Source organism: Chelmon rostratus, chromosome 5 (assembly GCF_017976325.1).
Source record: "Chelmon rostratus isolate fCheRos1 chromosome 5, fCheRos1.pri, whole genome shotgun sequence".
Classification (NCBI taxonomy): Eukaryota; Metazoa; Chordata; class Actinopteri; order Chaetodontiformes; family Chaetodontidae; genus Chelmon; species Chelmon rostratus.
In genome coordinates this window covers 23090473-23117796 of record NC_055662.1, presented here as the reverse complement: position 1 = coordinate 23117796, position 27324 = coordinate 23090473, and the positions used below count along the sequence as shown (strand labels likewise).

The following is a 27324-nucleotide window of genomic DNA, read 5'->3' as shown; positions in this document are numbered from 1 at the left end:
ATGCAGAAATAAAGCACGATAAATGTCATGTGCACGAATCTTCACAGCTTGATGCGCAAAATAATTGGGTAAAAACTGTAGGTTACACTTATCTCTGTTGTAATTTATATGAAAGTGGGCCCTGCAGTTCGTCTTTGATCTGCCTACTTCGTGTCCAGCACAGTCGTGTGGTGATGCGATCTGTCTTTCAAGAGTCGTGTTTTAGTGCCAACTGTGAAAATCTGCTCTTTTGTTGTGCTTTGTAAGACACAGGACGACACGCTGGCTAACAAACCTATTTTCTTCAATCTTCCCAACAATATTGCATTAAAGTATACAAAAATCACGCTCGCAGGATTGGTGCTTCGCTGTTTGGTTCATGTGCAGTGCATTTGGTATCACACCTCTTGCATTCCATTAACATGGCTGTATGCAGCAGCAGAAATTGCAGGGCCTCTCTTTCATCAATGCCATCTGAAGCAGGACGCAGCTGCCACATTAGGCCAGAGATATACATGCTTTTAAGTGCGCATTTGCATGATGGCTGCCTCACATATCATGCATCTGTGTGGAGTGTTGGTTGTGCAAATGCCCGTTGCTAGAAAGCCACTCTGCTGAACTGGCTGGCTCGCTGTGTGTGCTGTGTGGTGGACATTTGAAAATGCTGGCGTTGCTCCTCATCATCAATTCTTTGCATTGGCAGAAGGAGAGAAACATAGTCGCCGTTGTCACGACGTGCTTGATTTCAGGGCCTCGCATGCCAGTTACAATGACGCTGCTTTTCTGTCGTGATCTCAGAATTAGCTATTTCTCAAGTGTCATGTTTTTGTGAATGTTTACTGTTTAAATTATGCAAATCTAAAGTTCTATATGGTACATTTACGTCCACAGTGTTTGTCTACACAAACAAGTGTTTAAAATGCAAGTAAATCTCGGACCTTACAAGACACAGCAGACCTGGTCTTGCACGTGCCGTCTGTGTGCTCACGTGGAAAAAAAAACTGAAATAAAAAGACGCAGCGTTAGATGACCGATAACCATCCGCTCTACACGAATTCTACACATCCAGGCAGAGACACAATATCTCCTCATGCATACCAGACAAATGAAAATAAAATAAATGTGTTTTAAGTTCAACCTGCACAACTTTTTTATGGTCTTTCGGGAAAGATTTTACAGCTCAATTTCATCAAACATCTTTTCACCCAAATACAGTTGCCTAGCGGGACCACCATGGATTTTTAGTTGAACCACAAAGCATTTCTCATCTCTCTCTCGCTCTTATTTCACTCTTCTCTATTTATTTATTTTTTATTCCTCTGCTCTGCTGCAGATTAAAGATGCCACAGCTTCCAGTCACAGTACCTCAGTGACCATTATGTGAGGCGACCGTGACTGTATTTCTCCAGAGTTAGACGCTCACCGGAAAAAAAGATGTGTTTTTAGATATTACAGATGTGCCCGAGTGACTATTATAGACGTTGTAGATACAATCGCAGAGAGATGAGGCGGCGTGACAGACTTACTTTAATCATGTTTCACTTTCTTAAGCTTTCCAAATCTCAAGCCTGGTTACATATTCATGAAGCCAAAATGTAGCTATGAGTCACAGATGACTCACGGTATGTTTTAGAGGATTAAAAGTCTCGTAGCAGCCATAGGCAAGTTTGGAAATCGTTAGAAATTAGTTCAAAATTGTTCGAAAGTTTCCCCCTTTCCACCCCTCCCTTCATAAACCATCCATATCATTCCCTTTTCCTTAAATGTACCAGCAGTACAGCAGAGTGCAAATGGGTGTGATGGGTGGCATTGTGGGTCTGTCACCGTCTGTAATTGATTAGACGAATCAGTGAGAGTGGAGCTATTTCAGAAAGCAATTACAGCTGATGATAATTCTGTGACAGTTTAGCATATTGATGCTCTGTTCTGCTCTTCAGTGTTTCTGTGATTCTTAAATAAAGAAACTGAGGATATTTACCAAGTCTACTGCAAAATCCGCTGCCAAATTTTGTGTCATCGCTGTTTTTTTTTTATATTCAGCATCAGTATTTACTCACACTACAGATGTAAGTGAGTCCAGGCGCAGTTCATCCGATTTGCACAAATAATGGTTGAGTAAAATAAATCCGATGCTGGCTGGTTAAGACTTGCTCATGTTTGGAAAGCGATGGAGCACAAACAAGACTTTTCTGCCGCAGAACTGAATATTACTGAACAGAACCAGTCCTTCTCACCAGAGAAAGACTTTTTTATAAACAGCATAATGGCAGCTAAATAAAAACTTCAAATTCAAAGGGCTGTCAGAATTATGAGTATGAATAATATTCGCCTTATATTATATATATATATGAATAATAGTCAGTTCTACTGCTTTGACTAGATTGTTGGTATAAACAGATACATGCAAATACAAACAGACCAACCTAAGTTTTTAGTTGATTGTGTGCAGTTTTTATTGTTGCTGCGTTTCTCTTATTTTATTTAGTCATGCAATGCATCCACAAATGCAATTTGACCCAAAAGAGGGCTGCAACGCCACTGCAGATCTAACCTTGCTTGTGCAACATGCTTGGCATACCAAAAAGATTATCTACGGCATTTACTCTACACTGTTTTTATTGTCATTAATTTATCATCCGACCCATGTGGCTACTGGCAGACATTCATAGATACTGACCAATCAACAATAATACTGATGATTTCTTTGTGTGGCTTTGCAGAATTCAGCAGACACGCTTTGCAGTGCACTCACATTGGAAAGTACACTGAAAAGAATGATAATTATTTCAATTAGAAAGAAAGTGCACTAGGTTAATTGTTCCTCACATCCAAAAACTTGGGCCTGTGTTCTAGCAATAAGGGCCTCCCACAGAGCGATGTGATTTATTAGTATCAAGAAACCTGTGTCTTTGTGAGAGCTTCTGTGGGCAGACAGAATCAAGGAACACACAGAGAAAATTCAATATATGCTCCCTACCAATGCATTCTAATGAGGATGAGGTCTTTCTAATTGCCCGCATGTCTGCTTCAAATAAATGAATGCACCTTTTTTTGTTTCTCGGCTCTTTCAGATATCAACGAATGCGAAAGGGACCCTTGCAAGAATGGGGGCATTTGCACGGATCTGGTTGCCAACTATTCCTGCGAATGCCCCGGGGAGTACATGGGGAGGAACTGTCAATACAGTAAGTGCCCATGTGTCTTTTTAAATGTTTGCCTTTTGACTCTTTTACAACCAACCATCCATTTTAACAGCGCACCTGACGCGGCAGGTAATCGCACAGTAGCAATAGTAGTATATAAGAGAGGCAAGCTGATTGATCAGTGATGAAAAGAGGTTTATTCAAGGTCGTTAAATCTTGAGGACATTTCTTTGCTATTGGATCTGTTTCATAATATCTATTATTACAGTATTCTGTATTCAGCAGTGTCTTACAGAGAGTTTCATTTGAAAGCTGTTAATTTCAGTCGACATTGTGTCTCACACAACTTTTGGAAGTTCAAGGTTTAATGTAATACATAAGGAGAAGAAGAAGAAGTCTGGAGTTATATTAAAGATGTATTTTTCCCCTTAATTTATCTGTCAATACATTCGGGGTATGAGCTGATGTTTTCTCATACTGGACAGGATGGATTCACACATGGTGGTTGGTAACATGAACTGAAATGCTAGCAGAGCATGACTCCTCTATTTCTTTAAAACATGAATGTCTAAAGTCTTTACATTTTGCACAATGTTCATGTTTTTGAATTAAAGGCATTAGAAGTACTGTATATCCCCAAATCCATCCGTTGGGTACATGTACGTATCAGACTTTCTATCTGACGGTCCAGACTGACAACATGAATATGAGATCCGAGCAAAATAAGATATGCAAAAGTATGCACAGCCCGTGTGTTTCATTAACATCATAAAAAAACAAATTCATTCCTCTCTCTTTTAGTTTAATAGAGTTTAATAGAAAACACGAAGAGCAAGAAAACATTGCTTGTTCAGACAAACACATTAAACCCTCAAGCAGAATAACAATAAAAATAAAAAATAAAAGCATTTGAATGCCGAGAAGTCACGGCCACTTTGGGCTTGCGAGCCCTCATTTCATTTTTTTTTTTTTTTTTTTTTGTCCAGTGGCTGTGCAGAAAGAGGGAGAGCTCCGTCTTATCTGAAGTGTTTTTATTTTTGTTGGAGAGCTCAAAGGGGCCTCGTGTTTATTATGCTTTTGCTGGGATTTTGTCTTCTCAGTCTGGGAACATATTAGGATTAATGTATCAGTGGACCCGGGGCGCCGAGCCACCCTTTACCGCGACTCACAAATGAATTCATCAGCTTTTCTATCTTACTGTAGGTGCAGCACAGTTGTTCAGCAACAGGCTAAGATTTTGAGCGAGTCTGCATCTGAAGTAGAGAAATGTGGCTCGTTGCTGTAGTTGTTTTGATGAACTGGATGGCAGAAGGCAGCAATTGGAGGAAAGAGGCGCAGCCTGACCGATTTGGTTGGAAAAGTGAAAAAGTGCAGAAGAAAGATTTGCTCTTGCTGATTGAACATTTGCTAAGCTCCATTATTTGTTTAATGATGCTCTATTTCATTTTCCCATATAAATTCAATATTCGTACAGCGTATTATACAACCATTGATTCGGCTTCAGTTATTTTCAAAGCCACGGTGCAGTCTATGAGAATTGCGATGCTTTGTTTTGGTTCTGTACTTCAACACATTTGAAATGAAAGTGCTGACTCATCTTAAATTTGATAGCGTTGAAATCCACAGCAGATGAACTGTGTAGGAATCTTTTTATACACATACCAGAGGGTGAAAAAACCAATAAATCCCACAGTTCTGACCCAGTATGGAAGTTAACAGCCCCGAACACCCCGCAAGTTTGTTTCTTTGCTTTTGTCATTCATGTCCAGAGTGCTGGAGTTGAGCCGATCATACCTCAGTCCTAACACTTTCAGAGCAAGCTTTATGTGGTCTGACAGGCCAATTTATTACAAAGGGTCTAAAAGAAAACACTACAAAGACAAATAAGTGACAAAATTGCAGTTGCTCCTCTAATTTCAGTGACCATCAAACGTCCCGCAGCTATGTTTCTGAACATAAACGATGTGAATGATAACCAGCAGGATTTTATCAGGTTTATGTGATAAATTACTGTCACCAGTCTCAGTGTAAGTTTACCAGAAGCATTCATTTTGAAAGGGTGATTCGGCAATTTAGAACTGTAGTCCCATAAAGTAGATAATTTGGAAGCAAATCGAAGCAGCTCCAGATTTTTAGTCCTTACTCCTTAATGTTGAAACCTACATTTCCCATAATGCAACTCGATAGCATCTTTCATTCCACCATCCCTGCCTGGTGAATCATGCAAACTTAACGTGCCCACTTTGTAACACCTTCAGCTGAAAGTCTTCAGCCTTAAAACCCAAGCTGAGATAACACTGATGACATCGCTGTGACACCATTTGAGTTATTTTTTTAGTAGTTCTCCTTATGATGAGTAAACTGATCTTAATGTGTAAAAGTGCCGAAATGCGCCTTTAAAATCAAAATCCCAATCCTGACCCTGCCATTTAAATGCATTATTTGCTGAATGTGTTGCAGCCTTATCGTAAGAAGTGCAGTCGCTGGGGTCCCAAATGAATATCGCATGCATGGAAAATGTAGAATTGCTGGAATGTGCTTTTATGCAAGGACTCATCATCTACTCTGACTTGTTCCTTCAGCCCACGTCGTGTGCGTGGGCAAGTCGTGCACACACGTTGGCTGTTGCAGATTAAGCGGCTGTACATTTTCTGGCCATACCAGCAACCACCGTGAGAATATTCTGTGAAGGCAGCAGCGAGCTTTTGGCCAGTGCCTGTCTGTTTAGTGATTCTGCTGAAATAATTAAAGCGCCTTCAATATTGATTCCCGTGATCCACTGGAAAGGGGGAAGCGAGAAGAAGAATCATATCTATCACTTACCGACATGACTCCCAGTGAAATATACAGGAAGGCGTGAAATATAATGAGATAACACTTGGCACAAGCTGCCTCAGCGTTTCTGCTGACAGAAATTTGGGATTGTTGCTGCTGTAATCGTCCAGAGACATTCACTCTCAGACTCTAATATGGGTTAAATGGCGGGTTAAAGATCCAGTATTGAAGAAAGCTGGTGACTATTCAGGGCTCTGTTTTCCAAAAGCACCTTAAGACTGGGGTGATTGTATAACCATCTGTCTTGAGCAGAAGCTAAATCGATGAAAGTACACCGAGTTTAGCATGAACTTACTTCCACCCTGTAACATCAAATATCACCCAGTGGCCGCATATCAAACAAACCACGCTCAGCTCTGGCTGTTTACTGCACATCAGCCCACATTTTCATGATGCTGGTAATTCAAAGTGTAAATCATTTTATTGTCTTGTTTGTTTCATTCGGTTTGTATTTAATTTATTCTTATTTTTTAGTGTGGTTTGCATCACTGCTTCCCAAACCTTTTAAAAGCACAGCACCGTCTTCATTGCCCCAACCAGGAAAAGCTGTAAGCTGAGCCGCCGTCAGTCTGATTTCAGTCCTTTCGGCCGTCTTTGTCGGCATTTCTTCAAGCTCTAATTACAGCGACAGATGTTTCCATCATGTCCTGACAGTCACGATTTCTGACCGCTATTTACCCGCCATGCCCACAAGTTGGAAATTGTGTCACGTTACTATGACAACCAGCAACCATGAGCTTTTGTCAACAGTCTTGGATGTGTGATAACTGCATGTTAAACATATTTGATTTGAATCTCAATCATGTTAATGTAAAGTTTAAACTTGGACCTTGAAATGTGACAACCCTGGTTTGTCAGGTTATTTTAAATCTATTCAAAACAATTGGTCGACCTGTTTTTTCTGCATCATGGATAATGTTGAGAAGCTGTGTTTGTGTGGTTTTGATGATCAGCGCTGTTGGTTACTCCCCAATTAATGCAATGTTAATCAGGAATGCAGCGATATCGCCTGAATACAGGAAGGATCCCGAGCTGTTAAAAAAGTTCAGACACATGTTTGTACCAGTTATTCAATATGCTTTTTAAGTTTTAACATCACCTTTTCCACCACAGAGTAGTGACGAGTTTATTTTCCAACTACAAAATGTAAATTCTAGTACATTTCTTGGTCAAAATAGTTAAATTATAAAAGAACCCCAAAAATATTCTATGGGCTGTGGAAAGAAAATCAATATGAACCAACCATTATCAGATTTTTTTCCCAAATAACAGTATCGATCAAGATGTAATAACGCTTTAATAATGTGCATAGCTGCACACATGCTGACACACTTATCCACCCACATACGGTAAAACACATGCAAGTTCATTCGTTCGGTCTCATTTATCACCTGTGGAACGTCTAGTGTGTGGCTGACGTGCATTTTGTGTGTTTGTTATTCCTTTCCTCGTCCCCTCTCTCTGCCGCATGCTCATTAGTATTGGTGTGCTGGCATTAATTTCAGTGGGGCTCTAATTTGTTTAGGCTGCAGGTAGGGCTTGTGGGAGATGGATTCAGCTGTCACATCATGGTAGTGGTGGTGTTAGTGATGTGTGCTGTCGCAGGACTGATGTATGCTTAGGGGCCAGCAGGCCAAGGCCCGGGGGCTGGCTGGCTCTGCTGCTCTGATGGACGACTGGCAGGCAGCTCGTTAAGAGTGGCCCATCGTTGCTGCAAGGTGAGAAGGACCGCGACTTTGGAACAGTGTCCTGCCACAACATCCACTCAGAGTACCTGACAAGAGAGCTGCCCAAACCTGGGGGGCTTCGAGCTACTGCAGAGGGGGGCGTGGATGACTCGGGGGAAAATATGGAGTGAAACTAAGTTGAATTAATATTATTTTTGTGGAAGAAAAAAACAAGAGTTTGTTGATGGCATCATGCTGACCTTTATTTCACTGAAATCCAGCTGAGATCCATTTTTATCAGTTGCTCCCCCCTATCATTATTAATGATTGATAGAAATTGTGGGATGAACTTTTTTTGGCTTCTGAGGGGAGGAAGTGTAGATTTGTCTGGATTCTAGACAAATATGATGCTGTGTTGATGCAATATTGCACCTCAGTCAGGTAACACTGGTTTTTAATGAAGAGAAATAGACTCAATTTCACTTTCAGGAGTTCTATCAGGGTGATGTGCCATTTGATGCCTGTGCCTGAGTAGCATGTGTGAATCTGTGAGGTCCTAATAAGCCGGGATTCATGATGAGTCTTTTATTGCATTAATTTGCCCCCTGGACATTATTTATGCTTGGTCAGGGGATATCACCTCAACTTAACATATCTGCATGAAGGAAGCTCTGTTCTTCAAATTATTCATTTGAGTAAAATGATATTTTGATCACATGCTCCTCTCTGTGGATCCATTATAAAAATATTATCCATATTTTTTAGTCGGCACGTCACTTTGGTTCAGAATGAAATCTCTGTTTCAAAGATTGGTATGAAATTACATACAGACATTCACAGTTCCCAGAGGACGAATCCTATTGACTCCCCTGATGTTTCCTGGTGCACCACCAGCAGGTCCAAGTTTTCACGTATGTTGTGACATCGACAACATGGATTGGTGCAACGTTTTAAACAGACATTTGTGGTCCTCAGACAAGGTATTGTGTCCTAATTACTTATGTGAGCAGTACTTTGTATTTAATGCTTAGTAGCAAATGTTAACCTGCTAAACCAAGATGGTGAACATGGAACATTACACCTGTTTAACATCAGCATGCTAACATCATCATTTGAGCATAGTAGCATTTAGCTTGAAGCAATACTCTGTGCATGTAGTCAAGTCAATTTTATTTATAGCCCAATAGCACAAATCACACCTTGCCTCAAGGGGCTTTACAATATGTACAACATACAACACCCTCTGGCCTCAGACCCTCGACTTAGTTGGGGATAAACCCCTTTAATGGAGAAACCTCAAGAATAGCAAGAGTGGAGGGTTCCCTCTCCTAGGATGGACATGCATGCAATAGACAGAGCAGAGCAAAAATCACAGTATAATTTATAATAACAACATGCATCTGTATAGTGTAAAACACAAGTGAAGAGTACGGATCCAGGAGGACAATGAGCAACATCAGGTGCCGCCAGATAGGTAGGACCTGAGCCACACAACCTCCTCTCCATTGTGGAGACAGGACAGGCTGCACAAACAGAAGAGGCAAGCACAGCAGATAGGGGACAAACAAACACAAGGAGGGAGAGAGGGACAGGATAACAAGCAAGCTTGGGAGAGATGTGGAGAGGCTGACTCTCCCGGGGGACGGTGATCCAGATCCAAGCATCTGGATGAGGCACCAACAGCCAGAAGGAGGTCCCAGGACGGCCGATGATCCAGCACAGAGGAGCCTGAGTGACAAGAGGAGAGAGAGAAAGATCACTGTACATTCAATGCAGTGATCATTTTGGAAAGTCTCAGCCCACAACCTGACCCCCATGGGTTTAAACTGGATTACTGTGGAAGCTGTTTATCCTTTCTTAGACTTGATGAAGTTCATCCATCAGATATCAGAAAATCAGAAGCTTCTCTTGGCTTTGGCAGTAGGCTACCGCATCCACCTACACCAACCTCTCATCAGTCTGGAGGCGATGAGTCACACACAAGGAAGAACTAGTGAAGCAAGAGTAATTTAGCATAGTGGAATATGTACACACATCTCTGGCAGTACACACACACACACACACACACACACACACTCATGGATATAGTGTTTGCTCTCATCCAGCCTCCAGTCGATCCCCCTGGACCGTCCTCAGACATTACTCACTGTCTCCACAGCTCCCTGTTGCCTAGAACCCCACTGTTTTAGCAGCTGGATAAGTCGAGCAAGGGTTGTTTTCATTGTTCCATTCCTCTCCGACTCCCGCTTTCTTCTGTGGTCTTCTCACAGCTCTCAGCGCTGCCAGTTTCATTGTCTCCTGCTATGTGTGTGTGTGTGTGTGTGTGTGTGTGTGTGTGTGTGTGTGTGTGTGTGTGTGTGTGTCAGTGCTGAAATGCTTAGGTGTTTCACTTAAATGGTGAGGACGGCATCACAGCCGGATGGTGACCATCGCTCCAGGCTTCCCCCGAAGGCTGCTTTACACGGACACTCACAGTTCGGCCGGCGAGCGGCGCCTCTGGCTGAACTGAGCGCTTATGATATGTTCTCATTCTTTTGGGACGCTTCCAAGTTCCCTCAGCTTTTCCAACACTTGTGGTTTTTAGGCTCTTAAGCATGGACATTTAATTATCTGAGACACACTAACAGGATAAATCAAGTGAGTTGAATCAGTTTCACCATTGTTCGCCAAAAGAAGCGTAATAAATGATGTGTGTCCTCTGTTTTTTTCGCTCTAATCCTTTCCATCCCTGCTGTCATTAGAAATAAACACCAAGAACAGAGTGGGAGGAATCCCTCCCACATCATATCCATCACTAACTGGGTGCAGTTGTGCATCAGTGAAATGCAATACAGCATCAGGAATTATCTTTTCTCCTTTGTAAAACTAAACCATCATTCCATTCAGAAAACACATTTCAAGAGCAAAATAAAAGTGACAAATGCACACACTACCACCTCAGACTGTCATATCTATTTGTTTACTGCTGTTACACAGTAAGAAAGTTATTGGGAAATAAATCCCGTTTTGCCGCACACCTGAGGATTACATCCAACCTCATGACTTTCAAATCTGATAGAGGATTAAATGTCCCAAACTGCATTTTCAGGCACCTCTGTGTGTAGCACACACTGCCTTGACGTTACATCTATATTCTCCTAGTAATGTCATTTCAACTTGGTTCTCAGAGCATCTTTTGAAATGGATGTTAATCTTTTTTTTTTGTTAGATCATACTCCACTTTTTCTTGCACAGCAATATCTGTACTAATTAATAGCGTGCAGAGTTATACAGCATTCATATAATTACCAATCATGTTCATTTAGGAAAGATATTTCAAAACTTAAAAAATGCTTTGCAGGAAATCCTCGTGTTTATGTCAACTTAAAGACTTTGCTTAAAGTTCAATTAAAATGTAAGCATCTGTCACGACTAATGCAGCGCATCTTCCATACAGCCGCTGTGCTGTTCAAGTTTAGAGGAGCAGTGATGCTGGGGTCGGTGCATCGAGCCTCTTTAGCAGAATTCAAACTGACTTTGTGTCACCTCTCCGCTGCTTTCTTTTCCTTCAAATTGCACTTTGTGGGGAACCAATTTCTAGGCTATTTCTAAGTGAATGAGTTCCATATTACGACTTATGGTTTGAATGATGTCCAGCAGAGAGGCAATCTCACTTACAACACAACTCTCTACCACAATTTATTTAGTCTGAAGGATTATGAAGACCTGGAAACACATCTGATTCTGTTTTGATGGCAATACGCCACAGCTGTTTGGAACCACAATTCCACCCCGGTTCAGTTGTGGTTGAGGTTGTTTTCTTGGCACACCTGAGTCCTCAATTATGATGCCTTTCCGAAGGATGAGTCGTCTTATAATTAGAGGCAAACTATACGATTTGCATTCATAGCCCATCCTGATTCAATCCATCCAGAGTGTGTTTGGAATGTGCGTTTCAACAGAAAAAGCAGATGTTTTGTGTGTAAATGAACAATTAAGAAATCCTCATTTTGAGAGCAGTGGCAACTTTTTAAAACTTTTTATTGTATCCAATAAAATTGTATATTGCCGTATGCCTTATAGTGATCTAGCTCACCATATGGATACATGGCCCCTTTCCATCTGTTTCTTCATTGTGTTTCCTTTCCCATGTGTTTTCTATGACTGTTTGATTTCCAAGAAGTTTATTTAATGGAAACACAAAGAGGTACTTGTTTTGCAGAACAATAAATTCTCTATTGGATAAACATTGCCAGAATCCCTTTCACCACAGGTACATCTATTAAAATGCTTTTGATGTGCCTGGACATGCCAATTAGGATTAAGAGGGAAAACAAGCTGCTTAAAAAAGAAAGGGCAGTGCTTTTGTCTGAAGATATTGCTGCCGTGCCTCCCCAGTAGCACTGGAGTCTGTAGGGTGTTTAAAGCCGTAGGAAAGCTTGTTGACTTTGGGGAGGATGCTGTCCAGACGTGGTCGCAGCCCCTCGGGTGGAAGCCTCAGGCCTCTGTTGCTGATGGAAGAGATGAAGGAGCAACCGTTCCTCAGATGTGAACGGCATGAAGGCGAGAGGAGTTCCGTCGTTGGATGCTGGGACTCAAAAGGATGTGGCCATTAGGAATTTTCTTTTGATGAATCTGAGCAACATTTATTGTCCAGAGGCAGGCGTCAGAGTGGACAAATCTATGATGGCCACAAAGGCTATTTCTTCATAGGGGGCCATGACAAAGATGCAACAACTGAGACTGAGGCAAAATGGGTGATTTTAATGACCGTGTCTGATCCCGTACAAGTAGAGAGTACAGGGTTTATCTCAGTCTGAGACTGAAATAAACAAGGATATTGACTCTGATGTGGATACAGCTGAAACAGGATGTGGACAAAAACACTGACGTTACTGAATGGAGAGTTTGTGTTGTTTTTAAAAATCTATATACACTCCATAGACTGAGTTTCACATTTTTTTGAGTGCTGAAATTACATGGAGGCTCATCTGTCTCTTTCTGCCTCTCTACCGTCAGAATGCTCTGGACCACTGGGCATGGAGGGCGGCATAATCTCCAACCAGCAGATAACAGCCTCCTCCACCCACCGTGCTCTCTTCGGCTTGCAGAAGTGGTACCCGTACTTTGCACGCCTCAACAAGAAGGGCCTGGTCAATGCCTGGACTGCTGCCGAAAATGACAGATGGCCATGGATCCAGGTAAGGCGCAGTCGACACACAAAGCCGGGCCAGGGCCAGGCACACATGAATTAACACACAGGCACAGTCTTAGTTATAGATGCACTTTATTCTCTTGTTTTTTATGGCCTTAAATTTGCTTTATATTTATGTGATTTCAGCATATGTGGTGATGATGTATTGGATAAATCTGCTGCTGAGCTTTTAAGCACGCCTCAGCCTTTTTAATTCCACCTGGTTCAGGGCCAACCCACAATCATGGTTACGCTCTGGATTTGGATTGTACTTTGGGTCGAACCTTAAACGCTCTACGCATTGAGGATTTTTTGTGTCTCACCACAAGTGTATTACTTTTGATACACTCCTTAATGCTGACACCCAACCCGTTAAAAATACTCTCACGTTTCTCTGTTGAGCCAGTTTCGACCAACCTCCCTGGATGAACTCACAGCCACTGTCTTCGAAATGCGCCCCTCCTCAAGCCACCTTGACATTGTTCAAAAGTTTTTAGTTATTTAGGACCACACAAGCTCTCCACTGTAAACAGATCTCTTAACTCTGGCTGTGTACCTGATTATTTTTGACATGCAATCATTCAGCCACTCATCAAATGGCAAACCTTGACTACTGCCTCGCAGTAACTATGGTCCTATTTCAAAGCAAACTTTTCTATCCAAGGTCTTGAAAAAAATAGTATGTAAAGAACTTGCGCAGGTGCTGGACAGCAATGAACTCATTGATACATTCCAGTCTGGTTTTCATTTGAAGCGCAGTACTGACACTGCTCTACACAGGGTATCAAATTGTATTCTAATGCATGCTGATCATGGTGAATGTTCCATTATGTTGCTGCCACACATAAGTGCAGCTTTCCACACTGTTGATCATTCTTAGTGGGTTTCTGCAATGGGGAGGTAGAATAGGGTTTGCTCTTGATTGGTTTGCCTGTTGCCACTGAAGATTATGTCTCCTCATCTGTTTGGCTGATGTGTGGTGTACCCCAGGGTTCAATCCTTGGTCCTATCTTTTTTCCTCCCTGTACATGTTCCCCTTGGTTTCTTCATTTGTCAATTTAAGGATATATCTCATCGCTGTTATGCAGACGATATCCATCTAAACTGTTCTTTCAGTTTGGATAACCTCAGTAAACTCTCTACCTTGTAAGACTGCCAAACAGCTGTCAAGGAGTGGAAGTCAGGTAACTTCGTCCAACTTAACCCTGACAAAACAGATATCCTCATGGCATTTCTGATAAAATACACCATTGTATTGGTCTTTTAGCAACTAATTTGAAGCAAGCCTCAAAAAAAGTTTTCTTAAACCAACATATAAACTTTGAGTGTCACATAAGGGAAGTGGTCAAATCCCGTTTCTTCCAATTAGGAAACAGCCAAAATCAAAGCTGTATTATCTGTTCAAGATACAGGCTGGCGTTACTTTATATTTCTGGCTTGTTTTGTCCCGTGGCCAGTGAGATCACTGAGGTCTTCCGACCAAGGCCTTTTCCCGACAGGTCCCGACATCTAAGCTTAGAACCAAAGGTGACGGAGCATTTGTAGTTGTGGCTCCGGCCCTCTTGAACCAGACTTGTCCTGTAACGTGTGTGATCTTATTTTTTCCTCAGTGTTTTCATTGTGAAGCACCTTGTAACTGTGGTTAGACAAGATGTTTTATAAATGAACTTTACTTACCACTTAACTTACTTATATCTCCTACAGTAAAACATCACTTTGTATTTGATAGTTAGTATAGTTTCATCTTAAGAGTTAATCACTGATACTGCAAATTTGATGGCTGACTTACTGGTAATAAAGAGCAGTAAAAAGTCCAAGCTGGGAGTAGAACAGGTGCAGGTGTAGTCAACAGTGAGAAACATTGTGAAAGGGCATACCAGTTGTCAGCAAGTGGCTGTTGCGTCTCGCTCTGTGATGACGATTTGCTCGCAGTTACTCAACTGTGCCATCTCTTGTTTGGACACTTAGTTGTGGCATGCTCACAAATGTAACTGCAGTGGCACTCGCTGTACTTTGTGTCATGAATTTAGTTTGGCAGTAGAGGTTTTCCTTGCAGCAAAACTACAGAGCACAGTATTGTAATTATTCGATCTTCTGGTGCTTTGCTATGTATTATGGAAATTCTGATCTGCAAATCACAGTGTTGTCAAGAGAAATCTGCAGTATCATTTTACACAATGCTCAGCAGTAATATTAACAGTAATTTTCCTGTTATCCACAAAAAAAGATTGAATTCAGCATTAACAGTTCAGTGCCTCTCTTTGTCCTTTCCTGATAAGTGTTTCTGTGACCACCCAGGGGCCTTCATCTAAAACAGCCCTGTGAATTGTGAAAAGAAATTAGATATTTGCTGCAGCACAGCACTGACACACACAAATCTCCTATTGCCTACACTTTGTTAAAGTCGGCCTTCATGTTGTGCCATTAGTTGGTGCTTGTTGTCAAACATAGACAAATAGATGAGAGATCCATGAAATAGACTGCCTGGTGGTTCTGAATTATTGCTGCATATCATATTTAGAGCTGTTTTAATGCAGGGAAATTATTCCCAATGTGTACTATTACGCAATGTTAACCCTATATGCCATGGGTTTCTTTGCATAAGACAATGATTCAAGTGATGGCATTGAAGCTGCTGTACTTCCCCCTCACCTGATATGACATGGTTTCCTACGTAGAACTGATTGCCTGAATTTATGTTGAGCAAATAGTCATACATCCTGACCCTGTGCTGAAACAGCTGTGGCATATAAAACAGCTGTCAGATGATGTGTAGCTGTGACATATAAATTTCCCGCTCGACTCCAGGCTGATGACACTCGTCCCACAGATTGCAGATAAAAAGATAGAGATATATAGATGGGATAAAGAGTAAAAGTCATTCATTATTTAGCAAGTTTAATTCATTAACTCCTATATGAGTAATGGTTTTTCAGCTTCTATTTGTTTCTCGTACTCTTGAGTCATTTCTGCTGTGACAGAAATGCTGACAGCAACCTTTGAAGTGGGGTTGTTGTCAGATACATGATACGCAGTCGGTGAACCGTGAACAAAGTATAATAGAAAAACATACTACAGCGTGACAGCATGATGGAGAAAGTGAAGCTGTACCTAACAACAAGAGAATATGGATTTAAAAAAAAAAAAAAAAAAGGAAAGAGAGAGGGAGAGTCAAAGAAACAGCCAACATGAGTGAGAGAAAGGGAGCCTGGCACATGGAGAGGCTGAGGAGAACGGGACATAAAACATTCAGGCGGTTTGTTTGACTTTAATGATGCCACGTGGGATGTTGCGCTGGTTGCTGTAGGCATTGTGTGTTTCTACACAGGGCCTGGATAATTGGGACGTGAGTACAGCGAGGTGTACAGTCATGTCAGTGTTTTGGGATTATGCTGAGGAGTCGGCGCTGTGCTTTTGTAGTGCAGAGTGATGTGGTGCGACTGCGTCTGCGTGTCTGTCAGGTGACACGGGTTGCACTGACAGATGACAAACCTATCAGGACAGGGATCACATTCGTCTGGCTATTTGTAAGGTTTTCTCTGATGCAGTACGTGTCTTTGGATGTCAGCCAGAGTCGGCTTCTTCCCCATAAACCTCAACAAATGAATTAAACACATAGCGGCATACTGTACCTTAAATAATACATCAGAGAAATGCAGAAAGCACTCACTCTATATGTGTTTGTTTGTGTTTATGTCGGTTTGTGTGATTGTGAATGGTGTGTTTGTGTGTGTGCGTAAGCTCGCCATTGTTCACACATCTGCGTTGTGTGAGAACATTGGTTTTCCACAGCCTCGCCACCACTAGCTCACACATAAAATTGCATTCGTACACTCAAGGGAAATATGCTGCCAGTCTGACCAATATCAACAAAGTACAGCTCTGGCCAGCTGTGCTGGAGGAGTGACACAATCCGAATCGCTTGCTTGAGGTCTATGCATAGTTTAATGACAGACGCGCAGCTAATGACATAACGTGCACATGCAGATCTCCCACAGCGTGTTCCCATTTGCTGGCATGTGCCAGTTTGTATATATCAAACCTGCTTAGACTCTAATTCTGTCTCCGTCTGGGGAGCTTTTCCCTTTTCATTCCAGTGTAACCTTATAGTAGTTATTAAAACATTCAGCTCCACACTGTGTTATGTGGTTTGAGATCTGACCCTGACAAATATCTTTACATTGTCGTTTATTTTGTGTGTCATAGAGCATGACTGCAATCATAAGTAAGAAAAAGTATATTCTTGTACATGTTTGGACTAAATTCTATCAAGTTTCCCACAAAAAGGTATTCTTAAATAAGAATCAGTCAGCCTAAACTTAATGCAGCACCTTTAGCACTTAGAGCTACAAACAGATGTCAGCTCTGAGTAAGTCATCAGTCTGTAGCAGTCTTAACAGTCGTGGCAGCTTCTTCGTAGGTCCACTTTAGCCTTTAGCGGCCCTGCCTCAGTATTCCAGTGCTGTTTTAAATCTGGGCTTATTGTTCATGCTGTTCCAAATCCTTTAAACGTTTGCAGCGCTATGACCAATCACAGTCACATGATTGCATATCGCTGACTCTGACTGTGAGGTTGTGACACAGCCTGGATTAGTTTTACACTGAGCTCTTGGAGGGTTATTGGTTGAGTGGCCACTCTTGCAATGAGTCACTGACTCTCTCTGACGTGCTACTGTGGTCAGGATTTGATTCCCGTACACGGCGAGCGTAGGAATCGACCAAAAAGAAGGAAAAACGCTGACGTAATTTGAATATCTACCTGATGTGCGCACAGGTGTGTTATAGAAGAACAGAGCTCAGTGAGAGAGATAAGGCTGCTTGAATGTGTGTGTATGAGCTCATATGCCTTTTTTTCTTTTCCACAATAGTGCCACAGGGCTCTCTGGTAGCTTCAAGGGCACGGGGCACTTTAATTGTTACAATGCTGCTGCAATTCCCTCAACTGTTTTCATCTCGGTGTGTAATCAACAGAGGATTTTTTTCACTTTCTATGCTCCTGACCTTTGCATACGTGTGAGGTCTTGCTTGCTGGTATGATTATATTTGGTGATAGTTAGTGGTCTTGGCAATGTAAAGAAGTGGAAGTTAGCCACTGCGAAGTCAGTGCCATATTCACCCAAAGGCTGCAGCTATAAATAAAAGTGTTTTTGGCCCATTAAATAAGATTTAATGAGCTCTGGAGAATATAATGGAAAGTGTTAAAAAGTTATATTATGTTGTCCTTCATTGTTTAGTGGAGGGCTTTCAGGTTGTGCTGTGATAAGTTAGTGAAGCAGTCCCTTACAGCAGCACTACAACAAAGCAATCTCTTAATCAATTAACTGTGCTGTCTGCAAGATGTCAGAAAATAGTGGAAAATGACGGCTATAATTCCCCAGAGACTAAGGTGTCAAATTGCTCTTGTCAAATCAACAATCTAAAATCCCCAAAATAGTCAGTGAGCTCTCACACACTGTGTGACGAAGAAAAACAGCAAATACTCCCGCCTAGAGCCAGATCATTTTTGGCATTTGCTCAAGTAAATGACTGAAATGTGTCATGTTGTCAATTAATTTCCTGACAGTCAACTAATTGATTAACCGACTAATCGTTTCAGCTCCATCCATCATGCATAACTCAAATTTGCTGCTAACATGGATTTCTTATAGTACTGGGCTTTGAAATCCAGATGAAAACATAAAAGCCAAGAACAAAAACAATGTTAAAAACAGAAATCTTGGTACATCTTGACCCAGCTTGTGTCTTTTGTCGCTGTAACTCAAGATCTGCATCATTACAAGCATATTAAAAAGGTCAATATTTGCTACTAGTAGTATACCTGACATCTCAAAGGGCCAATGAGAAATCAAAGGTATATTAATGGTCATTAATGGTCATTAATGGTTTTTATCTACTGCAGACAAACCGTCCAAACATATGAGGACTGCTTCGTTTCCTGAATGTAGCGTGTGAATTACAGCTACAGAGGACATAATCAGTTCCAGGGTGTTGCCGCTGGTTCCATGCTGAACATTTTCTCACAGTCGTGATGTTTTTTTTCCTCAGAGAAATCCGGTTATATCACACCATGCGAGCAAGTGGTATTTTCTTTGTGCTGCAAATAAAGTTGGAGAGGAGACATGATTTGATGTAGCAGCTCTTTTCTTTGGAGGCTCATGCATTTTACCGAGAGCGCTTCATAAACAAGGCTCGCCGTGTTTGGGGAAAAGGAAAAGGGTGAATTGGTGAGAAGGTTCAGGAGTTCATTGTGAACTTTGTCTTCTGCAGTGCTACTTGTGGCGCTCTTTTGCACAAAGTCTCTAAAGCAAACTCAGAGAGTGCAAACATATACCAAGCACGCAAGCTTGTGCATTTTTATTGTACACATCGATAAAGACTTCAGAATCAGGTCAGAATATCGGTTGTGTCATCTCAGTTTGGGTTCAGTTGCACAGTGCATTTAAGAAGTAACAGTTTTGTACAATAGTTCTGAAGGTATTTTTCCCCCTTTCTGTCAATCTAAGCATTTTAAGTTGATTGTCTCTCACACTGGGACGTTTCCTTCAAACTGACACTTGTAAGTCTGTAGATCTGCTAATGGAGGATATTTCCACCAATGCTTCACTCAGACAAATAAATGCACCGCTATTAGCGCTGAGGTGGCAGACGTATGTTTCTGAGTGGTCATTAAAAATGTGAATGATCACCCCAATTACCCCGGCAGTGGCCTTTTAGTGACAGGGCTCCTAATTAGTGCGAGAAGTATCCATCTCTATGGAGAAAACTGAGGAGAGCGAAGAAGTGCTGCAAATGAGCAAGAGTGGGTCACTGCAGCTCTCAGGCTACAAGATGGGTCCTTATGTATGATTAACTTGATATGTTGCTTTAAATATGTTGAGAAACATGTGTAATTGAGTCCCTACAAATGGAAATTAGAAAGGAATTCCACGCTGCAATAGAATTATTAGACGTTACTCCATTAGTTTTTGACAGTTCAGACAAGGTTGGCGAACATAAACAGTTCTTTTTCTGTGCTGGATCCGCGAGAGCGAATCCTCTAATCTCTAATGTCCTCAGGAGCCACAGCTTAGAGTTTTTTCATTAACTGAAAAGGAGAGTATAACTTAGTGGGCTCAGACTTTCTGTTTGAGTCTTTGCGCTCAAATATTTTACTTGTAAATTGCCTTACATAGTAATGCTACCATTTCTGCACCGGAAAATGAGCTCAAGCCCCCGGAATGCCATCGTGAATGTGGTCACATTGTCAGTGAAGTTAGACTTTCATTTCACGTGGATCAGCTTAAAAAAAAAAAAGTTTTTTTTAAATAGAAACTGATTTCAGCTTCGCAAACATAAACTGAAATGTAGTCTCGTTTGTATGCAGCATCGCATTAAGTTATGGATTTTGTTGTGTCGAATGCACGAGCTTAAAAATCAAATGGTGTGAAGAAATCTGACCTTGAGCTATTCTGGTAAGATCAGCTCAAAGGCTACACCCACTTCAAAAAATTTATACAGCACTGGAAGCACAAGAGGCCTGGTTTCCAAACTCTGCTGGTTTATCTCGCAGCACTGTCACAGACCCCTGGCAGCAGATGCTTCATGGAGGGCAGATAATCCCAGAGCTGGACCCAGCTTTTGAGCTGAGCAGCACACTGCTAGCACTATGATGCTATAATTTTATACATGAGTACATGTGACACCCACGAAGCTTTGTTTAATGAGAATGATTGCTAACCTTATTTGCACTCTGTGTTCTTTAAAAGCTGTTTTGGGAGTGTTCTCTGGCCAAACTCTGGGAAATGGTTGGCTCTAACTTCTCCGATTTGTTTCGGATCAGCGTGTTTCATTCACCCGTTATAGTCATTCTGAGCTGGACGTAACGCTGATCAAAAAGCGAGCGCCATTAGCCGGACCTACAGCAGATAAAATGTTGGTTGCAAGTTGCTGGAAGCCACCCACTCTCTCGCCTTTCGAGTGTGTGTTTTCATGTGCCTTGATATTGTGTGCTTAGAACTATCGACAGTCTGCGCTGACGGGGCGAAGGAGTCAGCTGTAGAGATGTGGAGTTCAGTCTTGGTGAACCTTGAAAGCCTTTTAGAGTTGGATTCTGATTGTGAGCATTGCTGTTCAATTTCTTCTTTACCCATTGTTACATGTTCTAAAACAAATGCCAATAAAAAAGCAGTTTTATTAGTATATCAAATTCTGTTAAACTGTTCATTTCTTTTTTAGATTTGGCCACTGAAGGCTTGTGGTCCTTTAATTAACGCTCACTCAATACGGTATTATTGCCGCCCTTCTGTTCTGCAGCTATCAAAGACTAGACAGCTGTGTTTTTATATTTTGTCAGAGGGTTAGCTCGATGAGCCAAAGTTTCTTTTTTTTCCCCCTGAAAACGAGGCAAGTCGGTGTGGATGTGTTGCCAGAATGATTAATGAACAATTGTCATCACCGTTTATTTACCTTATCTTGTTTGTCACAGACTCTCACAAGTGTTACAGTATTATGATGATGAAATTGCCTTGTGTTGTCCTGCCCTACTTTTTTTTTCATCGATATTAATATTCACTGTAAAAATTAGGCTGTGTGTGTGTGTGTGTGTGTGTGTGTGTGTGTGTGTGTGTGTGTGTGTGTAACCCATCACAGCACCACTCCACGACCACAGCAGGCTTCTCCCTGTTGTCGCAGTGACGTGAGCTGTCATCGGCTCTCATCAGCCGTTAAGATGAGAAACAAAGTAACTCTGGAGACATTTTTTAAACAGGTTCACCAGATTTACAGGGCGGGCGAGCCACTTTTGAAGCCAACCACAAATGATGGGTTTAAGGCTGGAGAACAACATGGATGTGACATGTGTAGCTTCAAAAGCCTCCAGTTCTTGCTGACACTGTGTAATTGGAGGCAGGTTACGTTCAATGGGCAAAGACACAAGAGGCTTGTTTCAAATGTTTCCAATAAATGCTTCTAGGTGCATCGCTCTTTAAGTTTTGACATTTTTCTTATCATGACCAAGACATATTTTAGAAGACCAATAGAATGACTTCGGGCGGAGTGCCGGCCCTTTAAGGAAGGATCCTTTAGCAGCCATCAGGCAGCATCCATTAGTGATGTGTCATTGGCTTCAGTTTTGACCGTACAGTGTGAAGGCCACTGAGTTGCAAGATATAAGGTAAAGAAATAAAAGCAAACATGTAATATTAAAGCTGTATATGTGCACTTAGACCCGACAACTGTAAATGTAGCAACATCAGCATGTAGTGACATAAACACAAAAACATGAATTACATCCCACCTGCTGAGCATGCTGTTGTTAATCTGTGGTACACATGCCGAAAAGGTGTCATTTTGCTTCGACTGGTAACATGTCCGTCGCACTTCGATCATAATGGTCCTGCTTTGTGTGCGCTGTGCAGGATCTACGGAAACATTCATCACTTTCCTCTTTCTTAGCTTTCTATTTTCCTCTCGGCTCTCCGAGCCACTTCACGTTGGCACCATATTGACAGTCAGTACAGGGTTGACAGACTGGATCTGGAGTGTGAGGATTGATTAAATGTTCCATTTGATCACAGGCTTTCTGAATAAGATGGATGGCCCTGACAGAAAAGATTCAAGGGAGCGAACTGATTCCCATGACTTGCGTGCACGCAGCGCTCGAGCACAGGCAGACACAGACGCACGTATTCAAACTGGAAGTGAAGCTGTAAATTTTCGATTTTGCCCTTTTTTTGTGACTCCACAGATAAACCTGCAGAGGAGGATGAGGGTCACGGGCCTAATTACCCAGGGTGCAAAACGCATCGGCAGCCCAGAGTACGTCAAGTCTTACAAAGTGGCCTACAGTGACGACGGGAAGACCTGGAGAACATACAAAGTCAAGGGCAAGGACGAGGATATGGTGAGACACACACGTGTGCACGCAGGCACGCCCGACGCCATCTCTCCACTCTTTGCCTTCAGCCGCTCACTCTGTGTCACGCACACCAAGCTGCACACACGGCCACGCTCACACACGTGCACACACAGCGACTAGAGACGGTGCGCTCAGTCAAGGGCAGGGTGGAGGACATGATGAGATGGCTTTTTAATTAGCTAGCACACACCGGGCCCATCCTGCTGCCCCTTACCCCCCTCCACTTTTATGACTTCTAGATTGAATTTTTATACTATTTGGGGATGAACAGCCACCAAATAGGCCACACAGCGTTCTATCATTCCTGACAGCAAACCACGGCTGTCCTCCATTTGGCCGAGCTCCGAATGACCCCAAACCTCCAAAACTCCTTCTCAAATTTATCACACGGAACAATGAGTGGGGAGTTGCATATTCTCTGATCTCAGTCTTGTTTGTTGTCTGTGTTTTATGTTTTTTGCACGCAGTTGTCAGAATCTGAATGTGATTGGGGGTAAATTCTTATGCAGTGTTTTAAGAGGTGGAGGTGGGAAACGTATGAGCAGGCTGGGATAAATACCTGTCAGTGTGTTTGCAGCAGTTACACGCCCTCCTCCTTGACCTGATATGAGTTGGGGATTTTTTTTTTTTTTTCACATTGACCTGTTGCCACCCAGTGACAGCTCCCATTTCCTGTATCGAATGAAAAGCCACTGCTCTATCTCCTCCTGGCTTATATCTCCTCGCCTCACGCATCATTCACTCAAATCAGAGAGTTTCTGTCAGACCATCTCAGGTCATTTGGATAAAACACTCCAGAAGGTATAGTGATATAATTGGAGCTCTAATTTAAAACACACCACTGTTCTTATGAATTACGGGCTCAAATGGTGCGAGAAATTGTCTATTTTTCCCTGTAATTCTAGCTCATTGACCTTGAATGACAGCAATTTGTTGAGTGTGGAGTAGACACTAGAGACAGCGGCAGATAGACTGCCACATTACAGCAAAACTGATCTGCCTCACCATCCTCCCCGCCCCCATCTGCTGTTATTTCATCCCCTGCAACAGATTTTCCGGGGAAACGTCGATAACAACGCTCCATCAGCCAACTCCTTCACCCCTCCCATTGAGGCCCAGTATGTGCGCATTTACCCCCAAGTCTGCAGGAGGCACTGTACCCTACGCATGGAGCTGCTCGGCTGTGAGCTAACAGGTGAGTGAGCTAAGCTACAGCCAGCTGTACACACTGAGGTAACTGAAAATATCCTCATTTTAGGGGGAGTGGACTGTCAGGTCAGAAAGGTTAGAACAACTCTGTTTGTTTTTGTTATTGCCAGGCTGCTCTGAACCACTCGGGATGAAGTCGGGCCATATCCAGGACTACCAGGTCACGGCCTCCAGCATCTTCAGGACTCTCAACATGGACATGTTCACCTGGGAGCCCGGGAAGGCCCGCTTGGACAAACAGGGCAAGGTCAACGCTTGGACAGCCGGACACAGCGACCAGTCGCAGTGGCTACAGGTGAGACGCTATCCAAGCCAAATCTGTTATCTGTTGGAGCTACTGTAGAGATTAGATCAATACAGTATTATCAGGGAAGTGAACAACAGACGGCCAGGTTCTTGCAGATAGCTGGTTTTCACGCTGCTGAAGGATTAGCTCTTACGTCCCTGGCATAGTAATTGATGGTGTGTACATGGTAATGCATGCCAATGAATTCAATTATATTTCATCGGGAAAGACTTCATTGATGTGTGCACTGTTGCTTGTGAAGGAAATTCTATCTTGGAATCCCACCTCTTTTCGCTCGGTCTCAGTATTATTCTTAGAAGCGGTAATAGGTAGTCATTTCTTTACTTTATTTTTCATGCCAGTTTTTTTTTTAATCCAACACCCCCACTGCCTGTGTTGGAAGACTTTAGCCTTGTTATCTTTGGCTGCAGCCCAGGCTTTCTATCTCTATGAAAACAGCCAAACCATTTGTTTTCATTACAGTAACTGATGGCTGCAAATGTCTCCTGAAAGGGACAAGGCACGTTTCTAAGCGAGCGTTTGCACCTCAGTCTTTCTTCCAAACAATATGTGAGATTGATGGAGGCCTAGTATCAATCAGATCCAGTATGCCCTCACATATAGCCTTATATATATTGTATTTTTTATTTATTTATTTTTTTGTTCTTTTAAGATTAAAGGCAGTAAATGCTCTTTGCTTTTAGAGTGAGAAACCACATCGTACTTCAAGCTGTAAAACTGATAGCATAGAAGAAATTGTGATGTGGATCATCTTCTCAGGGAATTGAAGATCAGAGGGATTTCTTTGATTTCTCGGCCTTTCTGCTGCAGTCGCTCCATGCATACCACCTCCCCAGCAGTGACACAGTTAGCGCTCTGTAGTCACACTGACTTGTCTGGCCGTTATTAGATCGGTCGTGTCTCGAGTCAGATCTGTTTTTTATTACGCCGAAACCTTTTTGCTGAGGGTGAGGCTGCGCAGGGCCGCGTGGCAGAGGAGACAGGTACTTAGGCGGGCCCCATCCAGACCAGGGAGCTCGGCTAAGCAAAATTGATTGCTGTGGGTAAAGGAAAACTTGTGGTCTCATATTACATGCTGTGCAGGCAGTAAAGGGGAGATGCTATACAGATGCAGTGAGAAAATCAATGGCTTCCACTGCCGAAGACCATTTCTGCGCACACAGGCATATACGATGTCTAGCTCTTCAAAAGTAGACATTAAGAGTTATATACTGCAGAGCACTTTTCCCCATTTATACTGATACAGCTGTTTGAACTGACCGACTTTTTTGAATCCAGTGATCATCTTTGCATTTGTTAAACTCCTGCAGTCAGTGTCTGCTTTATACTGGTTGCCATGGCAAATAATTGATTCTCAGTGACATTACTGAATGACTTCAAACCTTAAGGATTAATGGAATTAATCAGCCCTAATGACAAATTAAGTATTCCTATTAATCAAGACAACTGCTGTGGTGTGCGGTGGGAGCAGCGGGAAACTCTTTACAGACACCGAATGTCAGACTGGAATTCTTGATGCATAGCACCGGACAAGAGCTCATTTCAAAAGCAAACAGTGGAGTCATGAGCTGTCACGCAGATTTTGTCTCTTACATTACTCTGAATGCTTAATTAACGTAGGAGTATTCCAGCATTTGAATAATATACAAATATATTTTCGCTGCAACATGGTTCCTGGATCGAATCCCGGCGGTGGAGTCTGTGGCAATGTTTCCTCCAGGTGCTCCATTTTTCTCCACCACCAAAAACATGTATGGTAGGTTAATTCCCCCGTCAGTGACTTCACAAAGACACTGGCTTAGAACTGGAGTTGGTCCCCGAGTGCTGCACAGTGGCTGCCCTCTGCTTCAGTTTAACAAGACACTGATGGTACATTATTTTTCATCATTTGAGACAAGGGATTAAACTGACACACACTGATCCAATTAGTGGTCATGTCAGTGATAGAGACACATAACTCAAACATGCAATGGATCATTTGAATGTAATCATTTGATTAACAAGTTCAGAACATACATTTTTTTCAGCACACTTAATGCTTAAGAATACAAGTTTTGCGGCACAAAAACACTGTAAAATCCGAACACAAACACCAAGAACTGGGCATGTTTGGGGACTGTCCAAGCTAAAGTTATTCTGGCCTGGCAGTAGATAAGATTACACAGGGAGAACCAGAATCTTTCAAGATGTTTTCAAGAGAGGAGCTGAAGCTGTCAGACTGCGCTGCCAAGTGTTCCAGCTGGCATAAGCTGATTAGTTAATTATGCACATTAACATGTCCACATAGCAAAGAGAAATTGCCAGAGAGACAGTAGCTACTTTTCAATTTCACAGTATCCCTCTTAATGCAACACGTACACTGCAAATTTTCTTAAGTACTGTTCCAAGACTGTGGAGAGTTTTTGTTTTTTTTTGTTTTTTTGCTGGATTATGGTAAACATTCCTCAGACAAAGAAAAAAGGTTGGAATGGAGCGATTGTGTCTATTCATCTCTTATCTCTTAATTGTATTGCAGTCAACAAACTACTTAGCGAGGATTCACTTTGCTGAATCGTGGTGTTGAATTCTGAAGCGCGGCTCTTGTTATGCGTAGCACTGAAACTGTTCCAGGTGCTGTCTCCACTGGCAGGAAGCGAAGGAGAAGAAAACTTTTTGGGTTTTTTTGAAAAGTTTTGTGTTGTTTCCTAAACTGCAGAGGACAAGTGCTCCACTCAGACACCCCTGGACTCACCGCTTTCCTCTTTCTCATCCTCTCATCTTCCTGTGCTTTGACGTACATGTTAGCGTCACTGATGCACCGAGGTGTTGCACTGAAACATGGTCTTTGAGGCCATTTATTGAAAAATTATTATTTATATTTATATCTTGAATACGATTAATATGGATACACTTTGTAATCACATGCTGACATTGATCTGACACCAAGTTTGAGAACTCCACTCTTCAGAGAGAAGTATCGTGTGTGCAGACAGAACAACATTTTATAATAATTTTAATGTTGTGTTATATAACCTGTGTTATATCCTTTTCTCTTTAGTTTGTGTGGTTGAAATAAAGAAGAAAACATCCAAATAATCTGAGCATGTATGTTACACAGTCGGTGGTGTTATATATTC

General features: G+C 42.1%; 1 protein-coding gene across 1 annotated transcript in view; it reads left to right on the top strand.

Annotated features, from left to right (window-relative positions):
* LOC121606778 (EGF-like repeat and discoidin I-like domain-containing protein 3) overlaps positions 1-27324 on the top strand; it is a 106139-nt gene that overhangs the window by 54685 nt on the left and 24130 nt on the right. Inside the window, exons 4-8 of the mRNA XM_041937315.1 lie at positions 3051-3164; positions 12623-12804; positions 22522-22677; positions 23743-23887; positions 24012-24196. Of these exons, the coding sequence (XP_041793249.1) occupies positions 3051-3164; positions 12623-12804; positions 22522-22677; positions 23743-23887; positions 24012-24196 (782 nt within the window). The remainder of the gene's footprint in view (positions 1-3050; positions 3165-12622; positions 12805-22521; positions 22678-23742; positions 23888-24011; positions 24197-27324) is intronic.